The sequence below is a fragment of the Microcaecilia unicolor genome, chromosome 13, assembly GCF_901765095.1.
Source record: "Microcaecilia unicolor chromosome 13, aMicUni1.1, whole genome shotgun sequence".
Lineage (NCBI taxonomy): Eukaryota > Metazoa > Chordata > Amphibia > Gymnophiona > Siphonopidae > Microcaecilia > Microcaecilia unicolor.
The window spans coordinates 92,889,206-92,910,586 of NC_044043.1; the positions used below are offsets into that span (position 1 = coordinate 92,889,206).

Below are 21,381 nucleotides of genomic sequence, written 5' to 3' on the forward strand. Positions count from 1 at the left end.
TAAATGGACTTGGGGAAAATCCAGTATTTCTGGGATAAGCAGTATAAAATGTTTTGTACATTTTTGGGATCTTGCCAGGTATTTGTGACCTGGATTGGCCACTGTTGGAAACAGGATGCTGGGCTCGATGGACCTTTGGTCTTTCCCAGTATGGCAATACTTATGTACTTAATATTGGGGGTGCTCAAGCACCCACAGAGTCAGCTCCTATGCTGCGGACTAGGTACACACTGCTCCTTCACAGGCTGGAAGCTGACCTCCCACATGCCAAAGGTGATCCACAGGTGCAAGTTTGCTCACTTTGGCATTAAGCACGTACCCATGAAGGTTAGAAGGTATACTTATGAGAGAACTGAATAGATTATAAAGCTAAGACTCACATGCAATGCAACTGGCAGGATTGCCATCTCACTTAGGTCAAGGTAGTGAGACTGATCTAGTTCTGCTCTTTCTCCAGGGCACGCATGGAGCTATAGACCTGTCTGTCTTCGGAGAATCAGAACTACATAACTACGCATTCAATGGACAAAAACAGCACTGAATCTGGATCTCTGGGCTGACCTAAAATGGCAACCCTTGGTCTCAAACCCGGGTCACTACTGCTCTTAGAGACCCCACAGAGCAAGAAACCAACACAGAATGTGTACCTGGCGCTGTAAGAGACCAGTGGAACAGAGGACATTTCAATATATAGTGACGTGGGATAGTAAGAACAGATAAAATAACAATACAGAATAAACATGATTTCTTGACCTTAAAATGAGAATTGGTTAACTCAAGCTTGGCTATGCGGCTTTTCCACACTTAAAAAGCAAATGCCAAGACATTTCCATACTCCAGAGCACGACCAGTCCACACACATGACCCAATCACAAGGAATAATACACAGAAGATCACAGCACAGCGCCAATCAGCATGCCAAGAATATTACTCAGCATACCACCAGCATCTACCAGCATGCTCTGCAAAATACCTTATGGGCACGACGCATCCGAGCAAAGTAGGTCTCTCTCTGTTTTACAGTGAAAATGAAATCAGCGACATGATGAATCAGGCACAAAGATTTTACATTTCTCCAGAGCAAATTAAGGCCCCCTAGGAATCTAAAACCAGTGCTTCAGGCGCCCTGGGAGCAGAATCAGGTGCATGCTCCTGTATGAGAGCACAGTGTAATACCTCAGTGGAACATCAGAATGCAATATGGAGACATTAGTTATCATCTGCTAATTTTCTTTCCTTCAGTCCCAACAGGCCAGGCCAGAAGTTGCGGGATTTGTGTCAACTCCGCTTGTCGATGGACACAAACCCCACAAGTTCTGGACTGATCTGTTGAGGATGCTATGGAAACCCACAGTATTTCAGTTTTCAATGTCCTTGAAACACTGCTTTCACATAGACCACGAGCACAAGGCGCACAAGCCACATGCCATGGGAAGATGATTCCCCCTCAACAACTTTGGCTACTGCAACATTCCCAGTTCTTCTCTAGCCAGTTGGTACCTTGTCTCCTTGGTATCCTTCAGGTAGTTGCCAGTAGTAAGAATCCTGCCCTAGGTGTCCAAATCGACCATAGGAGAGCTGTGGTCCATCACTAGACATCTCCACTGTAAATCCTGTGGAAATGCGTGTGCTGTGCTGACGGTTTACCAGGGCAAAGTTCTGGAAGTTTCCAGGGAGGAATGAACTTGTTACCTGAGAGGGAGGATTGAAAGGCGTATTGTCAGTTTATTTTTTGAGCTGTTTCTGAGGCTCCACATCACATGCAGAAATAAAAAACAAAAACAAGAGGCACTGATCTGCCTACTGAGATACAAAGTAAAAGCAGATCAAGTACAAAATACCAAAACAAGTAAATAAAAATAAGTGGTTTATTGAACAGTTACCTGATGTGGCCACATTTTGTCCTCAGGCTGCATCAGGGGTAAAAGAACTAAGAGGGGTAAAAACACTGTATACTCCTAATAGACTGAAATTCTCATTTTTCCCCCTAAACCCTCCTCCCTTCTTCCCCCATTCTCTATCTCTGTTAATGGCTCTCATATCCTCCCTGTTTCCTCGGCTCGTAACCTTGGAGTCATCTTCGACTCCTCTCTCTCCTTCTCTGCTCATATTCAACAAATTGCCAAAACCTGTCGCTTTTTTATCTTCAACATTAACAAAATTCGCCCCTTCCTTTCTGACCACGCCACCAAAACCCTTATTCACACCCGTGTTACTTCTCGCTTGGACTATTGCAATTTACTTCTCACTGGTCTTCCGCTCAATCATCTTTCTCCTCTCCAATCTGTCCAGAATTCTGCAGCTGGACTTATTTTCCGCCAGAATCGTTTTGCCCACACTAGCCCTCTCCTGAAGTCACTTCACTGGCTCCCTGTCCGCTTCCGTATACAGTTCAAACTTCTCTTACTGACCTTTAAATGCATCCAATCTATGACCCCTCACTACCTCTCCTCTCTGCCTACATTCCTCCCCGTGAACTCCGCTCTGTGAACAAATCTCTCTTGTCGTTCCCCTTCTCCTCCACCGCTAACTCCAGACTTCGTTCCTTTTACCTTGCGGCACCTTATGCCTGGAAACGTCTTCCCGAACCCATACGTCTAGCTCTATCTCTACCTGTTTTGAAATCTATGCTGAAAGTTCACCTTTTCACTATTGCCTTTGGCTCCTAACCGCTACTCATTTGCCCTCCTCCTCCCCTGTTCCTCTTTATCCTGTAATTTCCCTTGCCCGTAATGTCTTGTCTGTCCGTTTTACCTAGCTTGTAAGCTCTTTGAGCAGGGACTGTCTCTCTATGTCAAGTGTTCAGCGCTGCGTGTGTCTGGTAGTGCTATATAAATGATATTAGTAGTAGTAGTAATAGAAAAAAAATCAAACCACCTTTTCCACTTCTTCACACAAACAGATTCACTTGTCTCAATGAATGTTTTGGTATTTTGTAAGTGATCTGCCTTTACTTTGTCCACATTACATGCTGCACAAAAGTCTAAACTCAGCAACAAGGGGATCTGAAATGGTCTTCCTGTTGTGTCAATAAACATGGTACGTTTTTAATTTTCAGGGGGTGGGGGAAAGAGGCGATAACCCACCCAAGCATCCAGAAATTAAGCAAGCATGAACAGGTGAACCCTCTTTCTGGCTTGTGGTTATCCTCTATCCAGCACAATTAGGGGTTACACAACAAAACCTTTCTTGCATGTAATTTTTCTGTTTTTATTGGCTTTTTCATTTTTTTTTAATAACTTTTTATTTTTGAAGTTTCTAGATACAGTTTTTGTTGGGCAGACTAGATGGACCGTGCAGGTCTTTTTCTGCCGTCATCTACTATGATACTATGTTACTATTGTATTGTCTTTGAATTTTAGTACACACCACAATTATTTAATACAAGTTGAATAGCAATTCTACAACTGGGTGCAGGCAGTTATGCATATGATCTGCGCAGGAAAGCGGCACTTACATATACATACGTGCAATTACATAAGATAGTAGGTAAGTGTTATAGGGGTCCTTTTACTAAGGTTTATTAAGAAAAGATTACATATTACCCACATTACAAAGCAATACAACATCAAAATAGCAACGATTACAAATGGCAAGGTGTAGTGTCGCTAAGCAAAGTCTTTTTAAAAATTTAACACAAACATAAGCCCCTCCTACCTGAACAAAAATCCCTCCCCTCATGAACTACAGTTACCCCTATTGAACACTGCAGGGGTCTGGTGTCTTTTGGCGCCCTGTGACATAACATAGTTCCAGTCACTTCCCCTCTCCCTCCCCCCCATCTCAAATGTGCCTTCTGACTTTAAACTAAGAACAAGTTCTTACCAGGTCACGGTGATAGGAAGTGCTGGTACATAGCTGGGTGACCCCCATGCAGAAGCAGGGCAGGCAGCCCTCCTGGTTGTCTGCGCTCAAGTGGAAGTGGTGGGCTCGGCAGCTGCTGCAGTCTGGACCCTCAACATGTGGCTGAGAACAGCAGAAGAAAGTGAATGGGTCAAGGGAAGGCGTGTAGTTGAGATGGTGACATGTCTATAATGCCAATATGACTACTGGACACATCTCATTTGTAGAGCAGGCAGGAGGGAGGTGCACTGGCAGAGCTGTGGATAAAAGCTCATCCAAAATCATAAAAAAAAAACCCCCAAGATAAATAGGAATTAACATTAAACTTGGGGGTTACACTAAAGTATGTTTTATTGCTCTTCAGCACCATTTGTCTGGACAGCTCCCGTGACAGCCACCTCAAAATGAACAGCATTTTTCAAAATACAGTATTTGAGATACTTAAATTTAAAAAAAGTAAGGCACTTCTACACTGATAAGAAGTTAACTACTCAAAAGAAAAGAGCACACAATCTTCAGTTTGAGTAATCACAGTAAAGCCATTTCTTTTACCTTGCACTGGCAAATCCCCCTGGCATCACACTGGCTGCTAAGACTTCCACGAGCATCACATGTACAACCTGGGCCTTGGTCCACTGCTAATAAAAGAAAGATGCCACAAAAGTCAGGTGCCAGGACATTCTTCCTTTTCCACTGAGGCTTTAAGGCCAGACTTACGGATCCTTTTATTAAGGTGTGCCGAAAAATGGCCTGCGCTGTTGTAGACGTGTGTATTGGACGCGCACAGGTCCATTTTTCAGTGCACCTGCAAAAAGGGACTTTTTTTTGATGAAAATGGCGGCAAAATTAAAACTGGCGCACGTCCATTTTGGGCCTGAGACCTTACCGCCACCCATTGACTTAGCGGTAAGGTCTCGCACGTTAACCAGGCGGCAATCATCAGCACACGTACAATGCTGATTACTGCCCAGATAGTGGACGCGTGTAAAAAATGAAGTTACCACCTGGGACACATGGTAGCCGGACGGTAGTTTATTTATTTATTTATTTAATTTGTTTGTTGCATTTGTATCCCACATTTTCCCACCTATTTGCAGGCTCAATGTGGCTTACAATATTCCGCCCTGGCATCGCCAAAGCAGAGTAATGATACAGTTAATAATTACATAAGAACGCGAGTAACATATTGGGATAAAGCATTAGGTATATCGAGATCATAAATGAAATGACAATTAACGCAGTAATGTACTAAAGTTCAAATGATGGATCGTTGTGGTATGTTCTATTAAAGAGATAGGTCTTCAGTGATTTCCGAAAATTGATAAGGTCGCTCATTTTTTTTTCACATCAAGTGGTAATGCATTCCAAAGCTTCGTTCCAGTAGGAAAAACTGGATGCACGTGTTAATTTATATTTTAGTTCTGAACTGGCTTAGTGAAAGGGCCCCTTAATCCTGTAAAGGTACTGGCAATACACTGAACGAATACAGAGAAGGTAGACACAAACAGAGATTAGTACAGGCACTATTTCCTACTACATAATTATAGATATCAGAACACACCGATAGTAACAGTACCACAGAACAAACATATACAGAACTATGCTTTGGACACGTCTTTAATGATTAAGGAAACAGTTTTTAAACGGTCACAAGGTTTGCATGAACCTTCAATCTAATTTTCATGAGGGAAACCCCACAGAGAGCTTCCCTTTGAAAATTCTGGCTGGCAGGGGAACGTGAATACTTTCTGCCTAAGGACACTGTACCTACCCTGACTTTACCTCACTCTTTTTATCCTACAGATAATTGGAGGAGGGGAGGGGGGGCACAATTTTCACATGCCTATTCATTGAAATGTCTGAAAATTGCCACCCCCCCCCCCCAACGTCCAATGTCATTATGCAAAAACACAGGTCAAGCACAAAAGCTTACGAACCCTCCCACCCAACACCTACATGATAGGTTCTCACTTCCTCTCACTCAGCATTTTCCAAATCCAGTCCTCTGGCGCTCACAACAGACCTTGATTCCACAGAAAGCAAAGCAACCACTGAGACCTTTTTTAGAATTAGGCAAATTTGATTACACCATAAACTGTCTTATGAATATGCGCCTTGGATATCCTGCAAACCAGGCCTCTCTGGGGATGTATTAGGACTGATCATACTCAGGTTATTTAGCAATCAGTAGCGTTTTTCCAATCATTTCTCTTTTGTCCATCCTCACCCATCAAAGGTCATTTCATAGCCTACACCCTACTCAACAGGTAGAGAAAGAGCCAGGATTTTAACTGCCTGATAAAGAACAGAACCAAATCCAAAAAAACTCACCTCTACAGGGCTGTCCATGGGAAGGATTCCCCACATAGCCAGGAGCGCACCTGAGAAAATACAGAAGGACATGTTTTTGAGCACAGAGTAAATAGCATGTGCCGTGCAGTCCCCTCCCTCCTCCACCGAGACCTGCTCTACCAGAACCTTCAACAGGTTTCACACCCCTACACACCATTATACATTAAAAAGACAGACTCAACATAGAAAGATAGATCCCCTTTACTAGAGTGACAGGGACACTGAGGCCTGGATTACACCTGTATTTTGGTTTTGGGCAACAGTGTGTTAAACAAACAAGTGGCAGTTATTCAGGTTTGTTAAATCAGGGTTTCCAAAAATTTCGGAACCACGCTGTAGCTCCTCAGGGTCCTGTTTCTCACTCTAAAGCTCAAGAGTGTTAAAGTGGATCTGTAAATGTGGAGGCCTTGGAATGACTTCCTGAGCCACCGCTTGCTGGTCACAAAACCTCCCAGTGATGAGACTGAGATCGTGACCTCTGAGGACACTGGAGATAAGTTAATTACGCACAAGGAGCTGTGCATTCAGAGTGCTATATAAATCAACATATGCTCATTATCGGGGCAGTTCCATAAGCACGCGCTTACAGCTATATGTCACTTACATGCGCCAAAAGCACAATTAATTGACAGTTGTGCGCTATGCGCTTTTCTATAAAGTAGGACGTGTCATGGCTAAGCAACTCCAAGGTGGGCTTAACTATGGGTGGACTAAGTAGCACATCTAAAACAAGTCATGGAAATATTTCTTCACTCAATGTGTAATTAAACTCTGGAATTCGTTGCCAGAGAATGTGGTAAAAGCAGTTAGCTTAGCAGGGTTTAAAAAAAGGTTTCGATTATTTCCTAAAAGAAAAGTCCATAAGCCATTAGTAATATGGACGTGGGGAAATCCACTGCTTATTTCTAGGATAAGCAGCAGAAAATGTATTGTACTGTTCTGGGATCTTGCCAGGTACTTGTAACCTGGATTGGCCACTGTCGGAAACAGGATACTGAGCTGTCCCAGAATGGCAACACTTATGTTCTTATGGATCATGGGTGTGGCACAGAGTGATGCACATAACATATAGAACACTATGAGTTATACATGTCACTTGGCACACTTATGTGCAACCATTACACCTGAAATTGTCACAGTGTAAGGGGTCGTGCTTAAGTTTTGGCGGGCCAATGCGGGTTTTGTGTCAGTATTCTATAGCAACTTAGGTGCCCTAGTCCCATAAAAAATTGGCCTAAACTGAGGCACCACATCATAGAATTGAGGTGTTAATAATGCAATTGACAAAGGCTGTGCTTGAACATCAACAGCATGACGAAAGCAGCCAGTGTCCACGGTATGAGTCCTAATCGCCTTACCCTATATACCTGCCACTCTTTTAACACATTCCCTACAAATTTCTCCCATTTTACCAAAGTCAAGAGCAGAAATGAAAACAGAGACAGACATGGGGAAGCAACTGCTTGTCCTGGGACTGGTAGCATGGAATGTTGCCACTATTTGAGATTCCAAGTGGAATATTGCTACTCTTTGGGGTTCTACATGGAATGTTGCCACTATTTGAGATTCCGAATTGAATGTTGCTACTCTTTGGGGTTCTACATGGAATGTTGCCACTATTTGAGATTCCAAATGGAATGTTGCTACTCTTTGGGGTTCTACATGGAATGTTGCCACTATTTGAGATTCCAAATGGAATGTTGCTACTCTTTGGGGTTCTACATGGAATGTTGCCACTATTTGAGATTCCAAATGGAATGTTGCTACTCTTTGGGTTTCTACATGGAATGTTGCCACTCTTTGTGGTTCCAAATGGAATGTTGCTACTCTTTGGGTTTCTACATGGAATGTTGCCACTCTTTGTGGTTCTACATGGAATGTTGTCACGATTTGGGTCTCTGCCAGGTACTTGTGACCTGGATTGGCCACGGTTGGAAACAGGATACTAGGTAGATGAACTACCGGTCTGACCCAGTATGGCTACTCTTATGTTCAGAGAAATGACCACGCGCCCCAGAAATACTACCCGACCACCCTGAAGGAGGAGAGATTTATATACAGTATATTTTATGGTTTGTAATATCTATGTCAAAGGACACAGACAAGGCCGACACTGTACCTTTCACACTGACGTCCCATGTAACCAGGAGCACAAGAGTCACAAGTTGGCTGCCCATCAGTGTCCAGGAAGCAGGTTCCTCCGGACCTACAGAGAGAACGAAGTTTACCGTATTACACTGCTTAAGTGAGTGAGATAGTGAGACAGAAAGGAGGTGACCAAGAGGACCAGGACAGAGAAACCAGAAAGAAAAGATATTGTTGGAAATCGGGTAAGTGGCCATTCAGTAAAATAAGTAATTATACACAATAAAATTCCGTAATGAGGTAATTACTCAACTACAGCAGCACAGAGAAGGTCCAAAGCACTGAACAAAATACAAATAGCAAAAAAGAACACCAACAGCCTTCAAAAAAGGGGACACGATTCCTTTAATCGTATAGCTTGGACATCAATCTTCCATAAAATTTCCATAAAGTGACCCGACACGGGCTGTGTTGTGGCGCACGGCACCTGCGTCAGGGGTCAAATGTGTGGCGCACAGCGTCTGCGTCAGGGGTCAAATGTGTAGCGCACAGCACCTGCGTCAGGGGTCAAATGTGTAGCACACAGCGTCTGCGTCAGGGGTCAAATGTGCGCTGAAACCCGGCCCGTGGAAGATTTTATGGGAGATTGATGTCCAAGCTATACGATTAAAGGAACCGTGTCCCCTTTTTTGAAGGCTCTTGGTGCTTATTCTTGCTATTTGTAATTACTCAACTGCCAGCAGTGAACAGTTTGCAGACCGCTGCTGGCGTTATTCCCAGGAATTCAATGCCAGGTCACTTCCAGGCTTTGGCATTCAATATCTGGTTTTTGTGGAGCTGACTAACAAGTAGCCTGTTAAGGGCGATATTCAATACTGCATAAAGATAAGACTGACTTTCATGTGGTCCTATTTATGTGGTTACATTGACTGGTTAAGTGCTGAATATCAGCCCTTAACTGGCCAAATGTCGACTCCAGAACCCCCCCAAAATAGACAGTTTTTTTACTTAGGCCCTTCCCGGTTAAGTGTCGCTGAAAATTAGTTGGTAGCCTCAAACAAACAATTGAACCGGTCAGCATCCATTTCTGGCCACTTCAATCGCTTCGAATATTGACCCCAATACGATTATGCTGTATCTACATCTTTACCAGTCACAGCCGCTTATTAGCTACCCTGCATGAGGACAGCTGATTTTATCCAGTACTGCAGAGTGAAATTAATCCATCCCGTCCTCCAGCTTGCTCCGTTATGATCTCCAACCTGATTCAAGGCACATTAAACAGATCTACTTTCCAGAAATCCACATGGACAGGCATGAGAACAATTTAAATGCAAGTATCTCATGCATGTAATCTGTGAATACCAGATGTGCTTGTGGGGGAGGGTGGAGAGTAGGCTTAGGGAGTCAGAGCCAGATGCACAAAGCTTACCATGCTATTAACGTTTGCTTTAGACTGGTTCTAGCCAGTCTAAAGCAAGCGATCATGTAACTAATAATGCACAAAGGGGTTTTCCGTTGGGATGCACAGCTTAAGAGCAGCCATAATTTAATGAGCAAATTTTACGGCTGTTCTGGAGCTGTTGGAGAGGAGAGAAGCATAAGCATGAAATATCAGTGCTCAAGACTCGACACGGCACCATGTTTCGGCGTGTATTGTGCCTGCCTCAGGAGCCTTTCTTTGTGGTAGTGGGTCGGTAGTTGATCATGGAGAGGCTCGTACACACATTCCCATGCAGCTCTCTTCTCCTGATGTGTAACGTAACTTTTTCTATTCTCCAGCGGAAGTGCCGTGCCCCACCCCCTTACGCAACTTCCTGTTTCCAGCAAGACAGAACGTATTCATGGGAGAGGTTGTGTCAAAGGGGACTGGGTATCGGAGAAGGAAAGCAGTGGGACTGGTGAGATTCCAGAGAGCAGCACCAGGCACCAAAGATGATGGACTCCAAGTATTTCACTACCACAAAGAAAGACTCCCAAGGCAGACACATTACATGCCGAAACATGGTGCTGTGTTGTGTCTTGAGCACTGACATTACATGCATTGCATGCTGTTTAGATTTGTGTGATGTTCTATACACACTGAATTTTTTAGCACTGATTTTATGTTACTTTGTAGCAGGGGCGTAGCCAGACCTTGGCGGGAGGGGGGGCCAGGGCCCGAGGTGGGGGGCACTGTTTAGCCACCTCCCCCGGCCACCAACCCCTCCCCCCCACCTCATCAGGTACCTTGTTTGCTGGTGGGGGTCCCCAATCCCCGCCAGCCGACGAGTCTTCTTCAGCGCCGGTCGACTCTGGCGCCTTCGTGGTGTGATCATCTGTTCTGATGCCTTACATCCTGCACCGTGCATGTAGCCCCGTGCAGGATGTAAGGCGTCAGAAACAGATGATCACAAAATGAGGGCGCCAGAGTCGACCAGCGCTGAAGAAGACTTTTCGGCTAGCAGGGATTGGGGACCCCCGCCAGCGGAGTGGAGGAGTGGCGTAGTGGTTAGGGTGGTGGACTTTGGTCCTGGGGAACTGAGTACAATTCCCATTTCAGGCACAGGCAGCTCCTTGTGACTCTGGGCAAGTCACTTAACCCTCCATTGCCCCATGTAAGCCGCATTGAGCCTGCCATGAGTGGGAAAGCGCGGGGTACAAATGTAACAAAAAAAAAAAAAAAAACAAGGTACCTGATGTGGCGGTGGAGGGTCAAATGTAGAGGGGGCTAGGGCGTAATCTGTGGGGGCCCATGCCCCCGTGGCCCCACATAGCTACGCCCCTGCTTTGTAGTGTTTTTATATACATTTTAGCAATAAACTTTTAACTCCGTTGTCCCTGAGGTTTGTCTAGCCTTCCTCCATTCCCACTTTTCTGTGTATTATTAGCTTTGACAAATGTGACCTATTTAGGAGCATAGAAGCTTTCTGACTTTGAAAAATAAAAGGTGGAGTCAAACCAGGGTTTTTTTTTGAGGGGGTACTTGGGGGTACTGAGTACCGGCACCTTTTCCATTGTCTGGTAAAATTGACCCATGGACCTCAAGTTTTAGTGAACGAGCTCAGGCTCTACACACCAATTCTGCCTTGTCATAGATTCTGTGACTGCTTGCAGGGGGCCTGGCTATTATGGGGTGGGTCCCTCAGTGATCATCTCATCCCTGAAGGGTAACCTGGCATTTGAGTACCGGCACCTTTTTTTGCTAGAAAAAACACACTGAGTCAAACCCAGTGCTAAGCATTGTGCTTCACAGAACTAGGAAGTATTTTTGCAAGCTGCAAGGGGGAAGAAATCCACAGTCTTAGCAGATCAATAACCAACTGCAAGATACAGAGTTGCATTTTAGCATCACAGGGTCCAGTTACCACACATGCATTTCCCCCAATACACACTCCACTTTCACCATAAGACTATGCGTGTCACATACTGGCCGGAAGGTCCTTGGCAGGGGCAGGGATGACAGTCGGCAAAGGTCCCTCTTCTGGCATCACCGTAGTACCCAGATTTGCAGCGTTCACATCTGGAGCCCTCTGTGTTATGCTGGCAATTCTACAAGCAGAAAAGACATCACAATCTCTATACCGTTTCCCTGACCCCTTAATGACAAGTCCCCCCCTACTTCCCCCCCAAAATACAAAAAAACATGAAGAAAGTAACCCCCCCCCACTGCACAGCAGGTGAAACCCTAACTACCCTACTGGGCAGGCTGGATAGGCCACATGGACTTTACCTGCTGTCACCCACTCTAAGACACCAAGCTTAACCCAAACTGTCATATGATAGTGGCACAAGCCACAGACATAAATACGCAGATGACACCAACCTCTGGCTCTCTCTAAAATTCACGTCAGAATCGCTGAACTCTCATTGTGGATATCTTAAAAACAAGATCCGTCTGCTGCCCCTGAGAAATGCACTCAGCCTGCCTCATCTACTACAGGGACACTTTCTGGGTGGTGATTTAAGACCAAGTCCGCAGAGATGCCATCACTCAATCCCTAAATGGGGTCTACTAGAAACAGGTCCTTCCTAAGGACCCTAAAATACTGCTACCTACCACGAGACTCACAGTCAGATACACTATGAAAGAACAAGACACAGGGTTTCTGAAAACATTCAGCTCCAGAGAAGAGGGACGGGAACGAGGTTAAGTTTAATCTTTACCATTTTCGGAGGTTCTTCCTAACACATAAGCTACAAACCAACATGATGGCAGAAAAGGAACGAGGACACGTTATATAACAATAACTGAGAGACGTTCCTTCTACTTGTCTTAAGTACTTGTCTGCTGGAAAGGGATTGTCCAAATAATGGGTGTTTACTATTTCAAATCTTGAAGTTTGTCAAAAGAATCTAAGTCAATCATATTGTTACTCTGTTGGCACCGGGGCATTTAGATCCAGCACTGTATCAGTGACATAAGAGGCTCAGCCCAAAGCCAGACCTTTCTAGGCCCTTCACTCTATGTCCAACAGTTTGGGCTAGAATTAGAAGAGCAGCCCTCTTTCAGGGGCATAGCCAGACCTCGAGGTGGGGGGGGGCACATTTTGGTCGCCGCCCAAACGCCACTCCACCGCCACCCGCCCTCCGCTGTCATGCTGCCCCCCCCTCCGCCACCCACTGCCGCCGCTGTACATCTTGGCTAGCGGGGGTCCCCAACTCCCACCAGCTGAAGCACCACCGCCACAAATACCTTGGCTGGCAGGGGTCCCTAAACCCCGGCCAGCTGAAGACTTTGTCCAGTGCTGGTTTCCAGCACCGCTGCATTGCCTGCCCTGCTCTCTCTTCCCCTCCTGTCCGGCACGCTCCTTTTAGTGAAACTGAGCATGCTCAATTTCACTAAAAAGAGCGTGCCTGACATGAGGGGAAGAGAGAGCAGGGCAATTCGGCGGTACCACAGACCAGCGCTGGTGGTGGTTTGGGACCCCCGCCAGCCAACCAGAGTAAATTTGGGGGGCCCAGGCCCCCTGTGGCCCCACCTAGCTACGCCACTGCTCCTCCTCCACACCAGGATGCAGCTGATCACTCACCAGGCAGTCTCCAGTCTCCTCATCACACTCCACAGAATGCCCACCACATTCACAACGCGCACAGGTGCCCAGGTAGAGCCCAGAGGTGGAGCGAGTGTAACCCACATCACATTCCTGCAGGGAACAGAAGAAACAAGTTAGCCTTGGAAAGTCCAGAGCTTAAAGAGTCTGTCTTCATTTTAAAATCATTATATAGCGTTATATGCAAATTGCGCATTATTAGCGTTTATAAAGTGGAAGGCCAATAACTGTGCACCTTGCCGGTCGGTAGTTTATAAGAAGCCCACGTGACTAATACACAGCAAAGTGGGCATATATTTTACTGCTTAAAGTATGAATCGTCCCCCTTATAAAATGAACCTAATGGTTGGTACCACTTCCAGAATGGCAGGTGTACAGGCGTTATCCTAATTCAGGGTGTTGTACAAATCCCTTCCTTAGCGGCTCTTTAACTAAGGCATGGTGCGCAGTAACGGAATTACTGCTCACTCAAAGCTAAGAAGTCCATTTTTTATCTGTCTATGGGCTTCTCAGCATTTAGCACATACTAAGCTTTACTTTAATATTCCCTTATCTCTTGTTTGTCCTGTTTGTCTGTCCTAATTAGATTGTAAGCTCTGTCGAGCAGGGACTGTCTCTTCATATTCAAGTGTACAGTGCTGCGTACATCTAGTAGTGCTATAGAAATGATAAGTAGTAGTAGTAAAACAGCCCCTTAGACAGCTTCCAATTTAAGAGTTTGATTTCAAAAATGGATGTTTACGAACGTGTAAAAAGTCCAAAAAATGCCCATTTTAAATGGCAAGAACTTCAATTCAAACTTGGCTACCACGGGTAGGTGAATAGACATTATTCTGGGACTCCTGTGGGAGGTCAATCCTGTGGAAGCAGCCTGTTTGATTAAAGAAGTTAAACCCCTGAAGACGCCATTGTGTGAAATGCATCGATTGTGTAGGGTTTGACGCTTTAAGGTGCTGTTCATCAAGACATACCAATGGAAGTTTTGTAATGAGTTTATCTTGTTGGCCAGACTGGATGGACCATACTGGTCTTTATCTGACTTCATCTACTATCACTTCTTTTTAGATAAACAAGACAAAGAAAAAAAACATATAGAACACAGTTTTAACTACCACACACCACAGACAGAGAGAGAAATGCTGAAGCTTACCTGACAAGATGGACCGCGGTAGCCTTCTGGACACACACAGTGCTCCACCTCCAGTGCTCGTTCCAGTCCTGTGGCATGCGGGACTGCTACATCCATATTAATATTTAAGATCCTGGGAAGACAAATTTGGAAATTATCCAAGGTCTAGAACAAGTCAAGGAAAGCAGCACCGCGAGTTTTGAAGAGTCCCAGAGAAAAGAAAGGGGTGACAGGTGTAAAGGGAGGAGGGGGAGGTGTTTCTGCAGGGGTCTAGCCTTTTTTCATTACCTGCTCTCTGTCATCCTCTCTGAGTAAGAAGCACGAATCATGAAGAGGTTGATATCTGCCAGGGTCATCAACAGATGCTCTCTGGTGGCTTCTCGCCCGTCAGCACGGCGCCAGGAATGCTAGCAGAAGAGAAACAAGAGAATGGAAATTAAACACAAGACTGGAGGCCTCCCAAATCAACATGTTGACTGTACTGTATTGCCAATTCTCCATTTTATGGCCAAATTCCATTTGTAAAAGCTTTCAAACCTAAAAGACGACAAGCTGGCAGGCTTCAAAGCCATCATCCAACCACGATGTTATTATTATTGATCTTAACACTACTTAAAACTGTCCCCAACCATATAAAGTCAGCTTTTACCTTATCGCCAAGCAAGGGCACCTGCGTTCCAAAATTTACACGCGTAGTTATAGATTATGGTCCAGTGCGTGTAAATCTACGTGCCGAGATTTACACCGTGTTTTCATTGGTGTATATGGACGCGCGTACTTTTAGGCACTGGGATATCAACTGAGTATATTCTATATTCCGTGCCTAAATCTATACACCGTTTATAGAATATAATTATAATTTATAGCGTGGATGTGGCCATGCAGTTGGAGGCTACGTTTGCAGCGTTGCTTTTGTGTGTGGCGGGGCCGACTACCCATCCTAAAAACCCATTTATTCAAGCAAGCCTATCTAAACGATCCAGATTAATCTTATGAACTATCTACCTAACACATACCCCCACGATAATGACATTGACCCAGACTTCATCTCCCACCTTACTCCCCTCTCCATTGCCTTTTTCTACCCACTCATCTCGTCTATTATTCTGGTATACTTAACTTTTACCCTCTCTAACAATATTCTGTATTCCTTTTACTGTGTAAACCGCATTGAACCTGCTTTGAGTGGGAAAGCGCGGGATACATATGTAATAATAATAATAGAATATGTTTAGGCACGATAAATAGAATCCTCCCCTTAGTGGTGAATACTAAACACATAAATCCCTTTCAATCTATGATCTGATCTATGGCAAACCTAAATTCGAATCTGCCAAACCCCTTCGTAAAGAACTACATTGGCTCCCTATCAAGGAACGTATAAGCCTTTAAGATCTGTACCTTGATTCACAGGATTATTTATGGTGAAGTCCCTGGTTATATGCTAAATCTAATTGACCTACTACCCAGAAACAGTTCCAGTTTTTCCCGTTCTTACTTAAATTTACATTATCCAGATTGCAACGGTCTTAAATGCAAGTCTACCTACGCTTCCAGTTTCTCTACCTAAATTCTTAAAATCAATTCAGAACCATCTAAATTTCAGGAAATTATTGAAGACCACCCTGTTCAAGAAGGCTTACTCCTCTGTCTCAACCTAATCCATGGACATTATCTTTTCTTACTCTCATTATCTCTGTTGTTTTATACGATACCTATACGTTTTATTGTATTTTATTGAACAGTAGTTCCCCCTAAGGTTTTGTATAAGCCACATTGAGCCTACTATTGGTGGGAAAATGTGGGGTATAAATGTGTTAAATAAATAAATAAATATTGGCCCAAATACTTCTAAACCAAGGGTTCTCAACCCACTCCTCGGGACACACCTAGCCAGTCAGGTTTTCAGAATATCCACAATGAATATGCATGAGATAAATTTGCATAGCATGCAAGTAGGGTATGCAGATCTATGTGGTGCATATTCATTGTGGGTATCCTGAAAACCTGGCTGACTAGGTGTGTCCTGAGGATTGGATGGAGCACCCCTGTTCTAAACTGATTTGACAAGACCATTACCAACTTCCAAAAACACTCAATTAAAACGACCCTCTGATCAATCAAATGGCTCCCTGATTGGGGAAGGGGGACAGACTGACAGTGAACGAACCCTTTGACGGTTGGTTGGCTCCTCATTCAACGCTAAACTGGAAGGGAGTTTTAACTGTGGCAAAGGATCATGTTCAGGGTTTAGATGCGGAGCTGGATTCTGCTCCTCAGACTTTGAGAGGCCATGTTTATCTGCAACAGCTGTGGAAAATCCATTCTTATATTAACCAAAAGACCTTGCCCAGTTATTATATGAATTCGTTATTTCTCAGTTGGGCTACTGCAATGCCTTGCACCCAAGGTTAGTAGCAAAAGGTTTGAGGAGGTTGCAAGGAGTATAAAACGATGTGGCAAAGATTTTGGGACCAAGGGATCGTATTGCTCCAATTCTGAAACCTTTACATTGGTTACTTATTATAAAGTGGGTTTATTTTAAGATGTTAGTTCTGGTTTTTTAAGATTTACCATGGCATGGGCCCCAGAATATATGCATGAGAAATTGAATCTTTACACACCAGCACATTCTTCACGCCCATAGAAGTGCAGTAATTGTGAAGCGCTGCGTACGACTGGTAGCGCTATAGAAATGATTTGTAGTCGTAGTTATTAGCGCTTCCTTCAGTAAATGTGTTTCGGTTAGTAACGGCCAGAGCTTGTGATTTTTCTCACTCTATCCCATTAATGTGGAACAGATTATATCATCTCTTAGAATGTTTCATGATTTTTATGCAGTTTAGATGGAAAAGTAAAACTTTTATTCCCAGTGGGTTGAATTACTTGGATCTGCCATGTTCAAAAATTGCTTGTATTTTTTTGTATTTTTATAGTTTTGTTCTTGTGTATTTTAGGCATTTTATGCTGTGTAAGTTAATGTGTAATCTGTCCTGATCATAAGAGTGGAAAAGTAGCCTAGTGGTTAGTGTAGCAGGCTTTGATCCTGGAAAACTGGGTTTGATTCCCACTGCAGTTCCTTGTATACCTGTATATGATATGTAAATCACTTTGATTGTAACCAAAGAAAGGTGGAATATCAAACCCCATCCCCCTTTTCCCTTTCCACGGTAAATGCTGAAGTAAATAAATTCTGTGGATCCATTCCTTCTGAACAGGATTCCTTCGTGTTTATCCCACACATTTTTGAATTTCGATATCCGTTTTCATCTCCACCACCTCCCGCGGGAGGGCATTCCAACTATCCACCACCCTCTCCTTGAAAAAATACTTCCTTACATTTTTCCTGAAGGGGGGGGCAGACTCAGGAAAAATGTCAGGAAGTATTTTTTCATGGAGAGGGTGGTGGATACATGGAATGCCCTCCTGCTGGATGTGGTAGAGATGAAAACGGTAACAGAATTCAAAAATGCGTGGGATAAGCACAAAGGAATCCTGTTCAAAAGGAATGGATGCATAGAAGCTTAGCAGAGATTGGGAGGCAACACCGTTAATTGGGAAGCAAAGCTAGTGCTGGGCAGACTTCTATGGTCTGTGTCCTGAAAATGGCAAGGACAAATCAAGGTCAGGTATACATATAAAGTAGCACATACGAGTTTATCTTGTTGGGCAGACTGGATGGACCGCTCAGGTCTTTATCTGCTGTCATTTACTATGTTACTATGATATAAACAACAATCATGAAAACTGACTCCAGATAATGAAGTCTAAAGTGCATCCAGTCCAACCTGATATTAAGATCAATAAATTTGAGGTCACTGGAGACTCTAAACCTGCTTTGAAATCAGGTTATTATAAGACAACAAGAACCAGGATAAATTCCGGCATCATCCAGTGTTCCATTTCATATCATGATAAGAGGATGTTTACTGTACCTCTCTGAATAGGACAGTGATGGTAAAAGGGACCCCCGGGATAGAGCTGGAGTCGGCAAAATGTTCCAGGAAGATGCCATTCCCCTGCAGAATCACATCTGGCTGGCCATAGAGAGGCCGAGACCCCGGCGGGGTAGTGTAGACGATGGTATAACGCAGCTCTCCACCGTAAGATGTTACCTACAACCAAATGCAAAAGATTTAAACTATCTGAACACATGAATTCTTGGGACAGATCCATAAAGAAATAGTACAGACAAGAGGAAGCGGCCTGGGTCTTAATTTAGATACGGAAACACATATAACCAAGACAGGAAAAGAGGGCAATGAACTTATTCTATAAAACCAAACATATTAAAACAAAAAAGGTTTATAGGAAAAAAAAAAAGAAATTGTATTAAATCTTCCAAAAAATGATCCTTAACCTATACACACCAATTAATTTACATAAGAGCACAAAAATTTGCTAAAAATACATAAAAAGTATATTTAAATATCTTTATTTCCACCTTTCAAGTGGAAAACCCACCAAAGTGGTTAACAACAAAACAGTTCAGTGTCTCAATAGGGGTAAAACTGCAAGAGGCAAAAAATTACTGGACATGGAGAAGAGAGGAGGGGAGGGGAGGGGAGGGGGAGAGAAGAGATCGATGGACATGGAGAGGAGGGGAGGGCAGGGGGAGAGAAGAGATTGCTGGACATGGAGAGAAGAGGAGGGAGGGGAGAGAAGAGATCGATGGACATGGAGAGGAGAGGAGGGGAGGGCAGGGGGAGAGAAGAGATTGCTGGACATGGAGAGGAGAGGAGGTGAGGGCAGGGGGAGAGAAGAGATCGCTGGACATGGAGAGGAGGAGGGGAGGGCAGGGGGAGAGAAGAGATCGCTGGACATGGAGAGAAGAGGATGGGGAGGGCAGGGGGAGAGAAGAGATCGCTGGACATGGAGAGGAGAGGAGGGGAGGGCAGGGGGAGAGAAGAGATCGCTGGACATGAAGAGGAGAGGAGGGGAGGGCAGGGGGAGAAAAAAGATCACTGGACATGGAGAGGAGGGGAGGACAGGGGGAGAGAAGAGATCACTGGACATGGAGAGGAGAGGAGGGGAGGGCAGAGGGAGAGAAGAGATCACTGGACATGGAGAGGAGAGGAGGGGAGGGCAGGGGGAGAGAAGAGATCGCTGGACATGGAGAGGAGAGGAGGGGAGGGCAGGGGGAGAGAAGAGATCGCTGGACATAGAGAGAAGAGGAAGGCAAGGGGAGAGAATAGATCACTGGATATGGAGAGGAGAGGAGGGGAGGGCAGGGGAGAGAAGAGATCGCTGGACATGGAGAGAAGAGGAAGGGAGGGCAGGGGGAGAGAAGAGATCACTGGACATGGAGAGGAGAGGAGGGGAGGGCAGGGGGAGAGAACAGATCGCTGGACATGGACAGGAGAGAAGGGGAGGGCAGGGGAAGAGAAGAGATCGCTGGACATGGAGAGGAGAGGAGGGGAGGGCAGGGGAGAGAAGAGATCACTGGACATGGAGAGGAGGGGAGGGCAGGGGGAGAGAAGAGATCACTGGACATGGAGAGGAGGGGAGGGCAGGGGGAGAGAAGAGATCACTGGACATGGAGAGGAGAGGAGGTGAGGGCAGGGGGAGAGACGAGATCACTGGACATGGAGAGGAGGGGAGGGCAGGGGGAGAGAAGAGATCGCTGGACATGGAGAGGAGGGAAGGGCAGGGGGAGAGAAGAGATCACTGGACGAGGAGAGGAGGGGAGGGCAGGGGGAGAGAAGAGATTGCTGGACATGGAGAGGAGGGGAGGGCAGGGGGAGAGAAGAGATCACTGGACATGGAGAGGAGAGGAGGAGAGGGCAGGGGGAGAGAAGAGATCACTGGACATGGAGAGGAGGGCAGGGGGAGAGAAGAGATCGCTGGACATGGAGAGGAGAGGAGGGGAGGGCAGGGGGAAAAAAAAAAGAGGCAAAGAATAAAAAAAAAAAACTGTACTCAAAATAAGTCATTGTGGGGCCCTTTAACAAAGGCAAGGTAGGCTCTACATGTGTGCAGCTTATGCCAAAATGAGACTACCACCAGGTTAGCTTGCGCCCCTGGCAGCAGGGGTGTAGCCAGACTTCGGTGGGAGGGGGGTCCAGAGCCCAAGGTGAGGGGGACATTTTAGCCCCCCCCCCCGCCACCACCATCACCCCTTTGACCCCTCCCCCAGCACCAACCCTTTCGACCCCCTCTTCCCGCCACCGCCAACTCTCCCCCGCTGCCGGGTACCTTTGCTGGCGGGGGTCCCCAACCCCCGCCAGCTGAAGTCCTCTTCTCCGGTGCGGCCGCATTGCTAATCTGCAACCAAGGCTTCTGTTTCTGTGAGTCTGACGTCCTGCACATACGTCAGACTCACAGAACCAGAAGCCTGCGCGGCCGCGTTGCTGATCTGCAAGGGCAGGCTTCTACATGGAATGTTGCTAGTGGAATAGCAACATTAACATTCCACGTAGAATCTCAAATAGTAGCAACATAATCTCAAGAGTGGAGGAGTGGCCTAGTGGTTAGGGTGGTGGGCTTTGGTCCTGGGGAACTGAGGAACCAAGTTCGATTCCCACTTCAGGCACAGGCAGCTCACTTAACCCTCCATTGCCCCATGTAAGCCGCATTGAGCCTGCCATCAGTGGGAAAGCGCAGGGTACAAATGTAACAAAAATAAAATAGTAGCAGCATTCCATGTAGAATCTCCAATAGGGAAAGGAAACTGGGACTTGATATACCGCCTTTCTGTGGTATTTTGCAACTACATTCAAAGCGGTTTACATATATTCAGGTACTTATTTTGTACCAGGGGCAATGGAGGGTTAAGTGACTTGCCCAGAGTCATAAGGAGCTGCAGTGGGAATTGAACTCAGTTCCCCAGGATCAAAGTCCACTGCACCAACCACTAGGCTACTCCTCCACTTACTCCTCCACTCAAGGTGTCAAGGTTGACCAGCACAGCGCAGTGAAGTAAGGAGCTCTGGAAGCTGA

At 45.3% G+C, this 21,381-nt stretch overlaps 1 protein-coding gene across 1 annotated transcript in view; it reads right to left on the bottom strand.

Annotated features, from left to right (window-relative positions):
- HSPG2 (heparan sulfate proteoglycan 2) overlaps positions 1 to 21,381 on the bottom strand; it is a 428,317-nt gene that overhangs the window by 164,918 nt on the left and 242,018 nt on the right. The window contains 10 exon segments of the mRNA XM_030222172.1: positions 1,501 to 1,692; positions 3,826 to 3,966; positions 4,396 to 4,481; positions 6,175 to 6,224; positions 8,315 to 8,401; positions 11,690 to 11,811; positions 13,293 to 13,406; positions 14,464 to 14,575; positions 14,731 to 14,849; positions 18,378 to 18,557. Of these exon segments, the coding sequence (XP_030078032.1) occupies positions 1,501 to 1,692; positions 3,826 to 3,966; positions 4,396 to 4,481; positions 6,175 to 6,224; positions 8,315 to 8,401; positions 11,690 to 11,811; positions 13,293 to 13,406; positions 14,464 to 14,575; positions 14,731 to 14,849; positions 18,378 to 18,557 (1,203 nt within the window).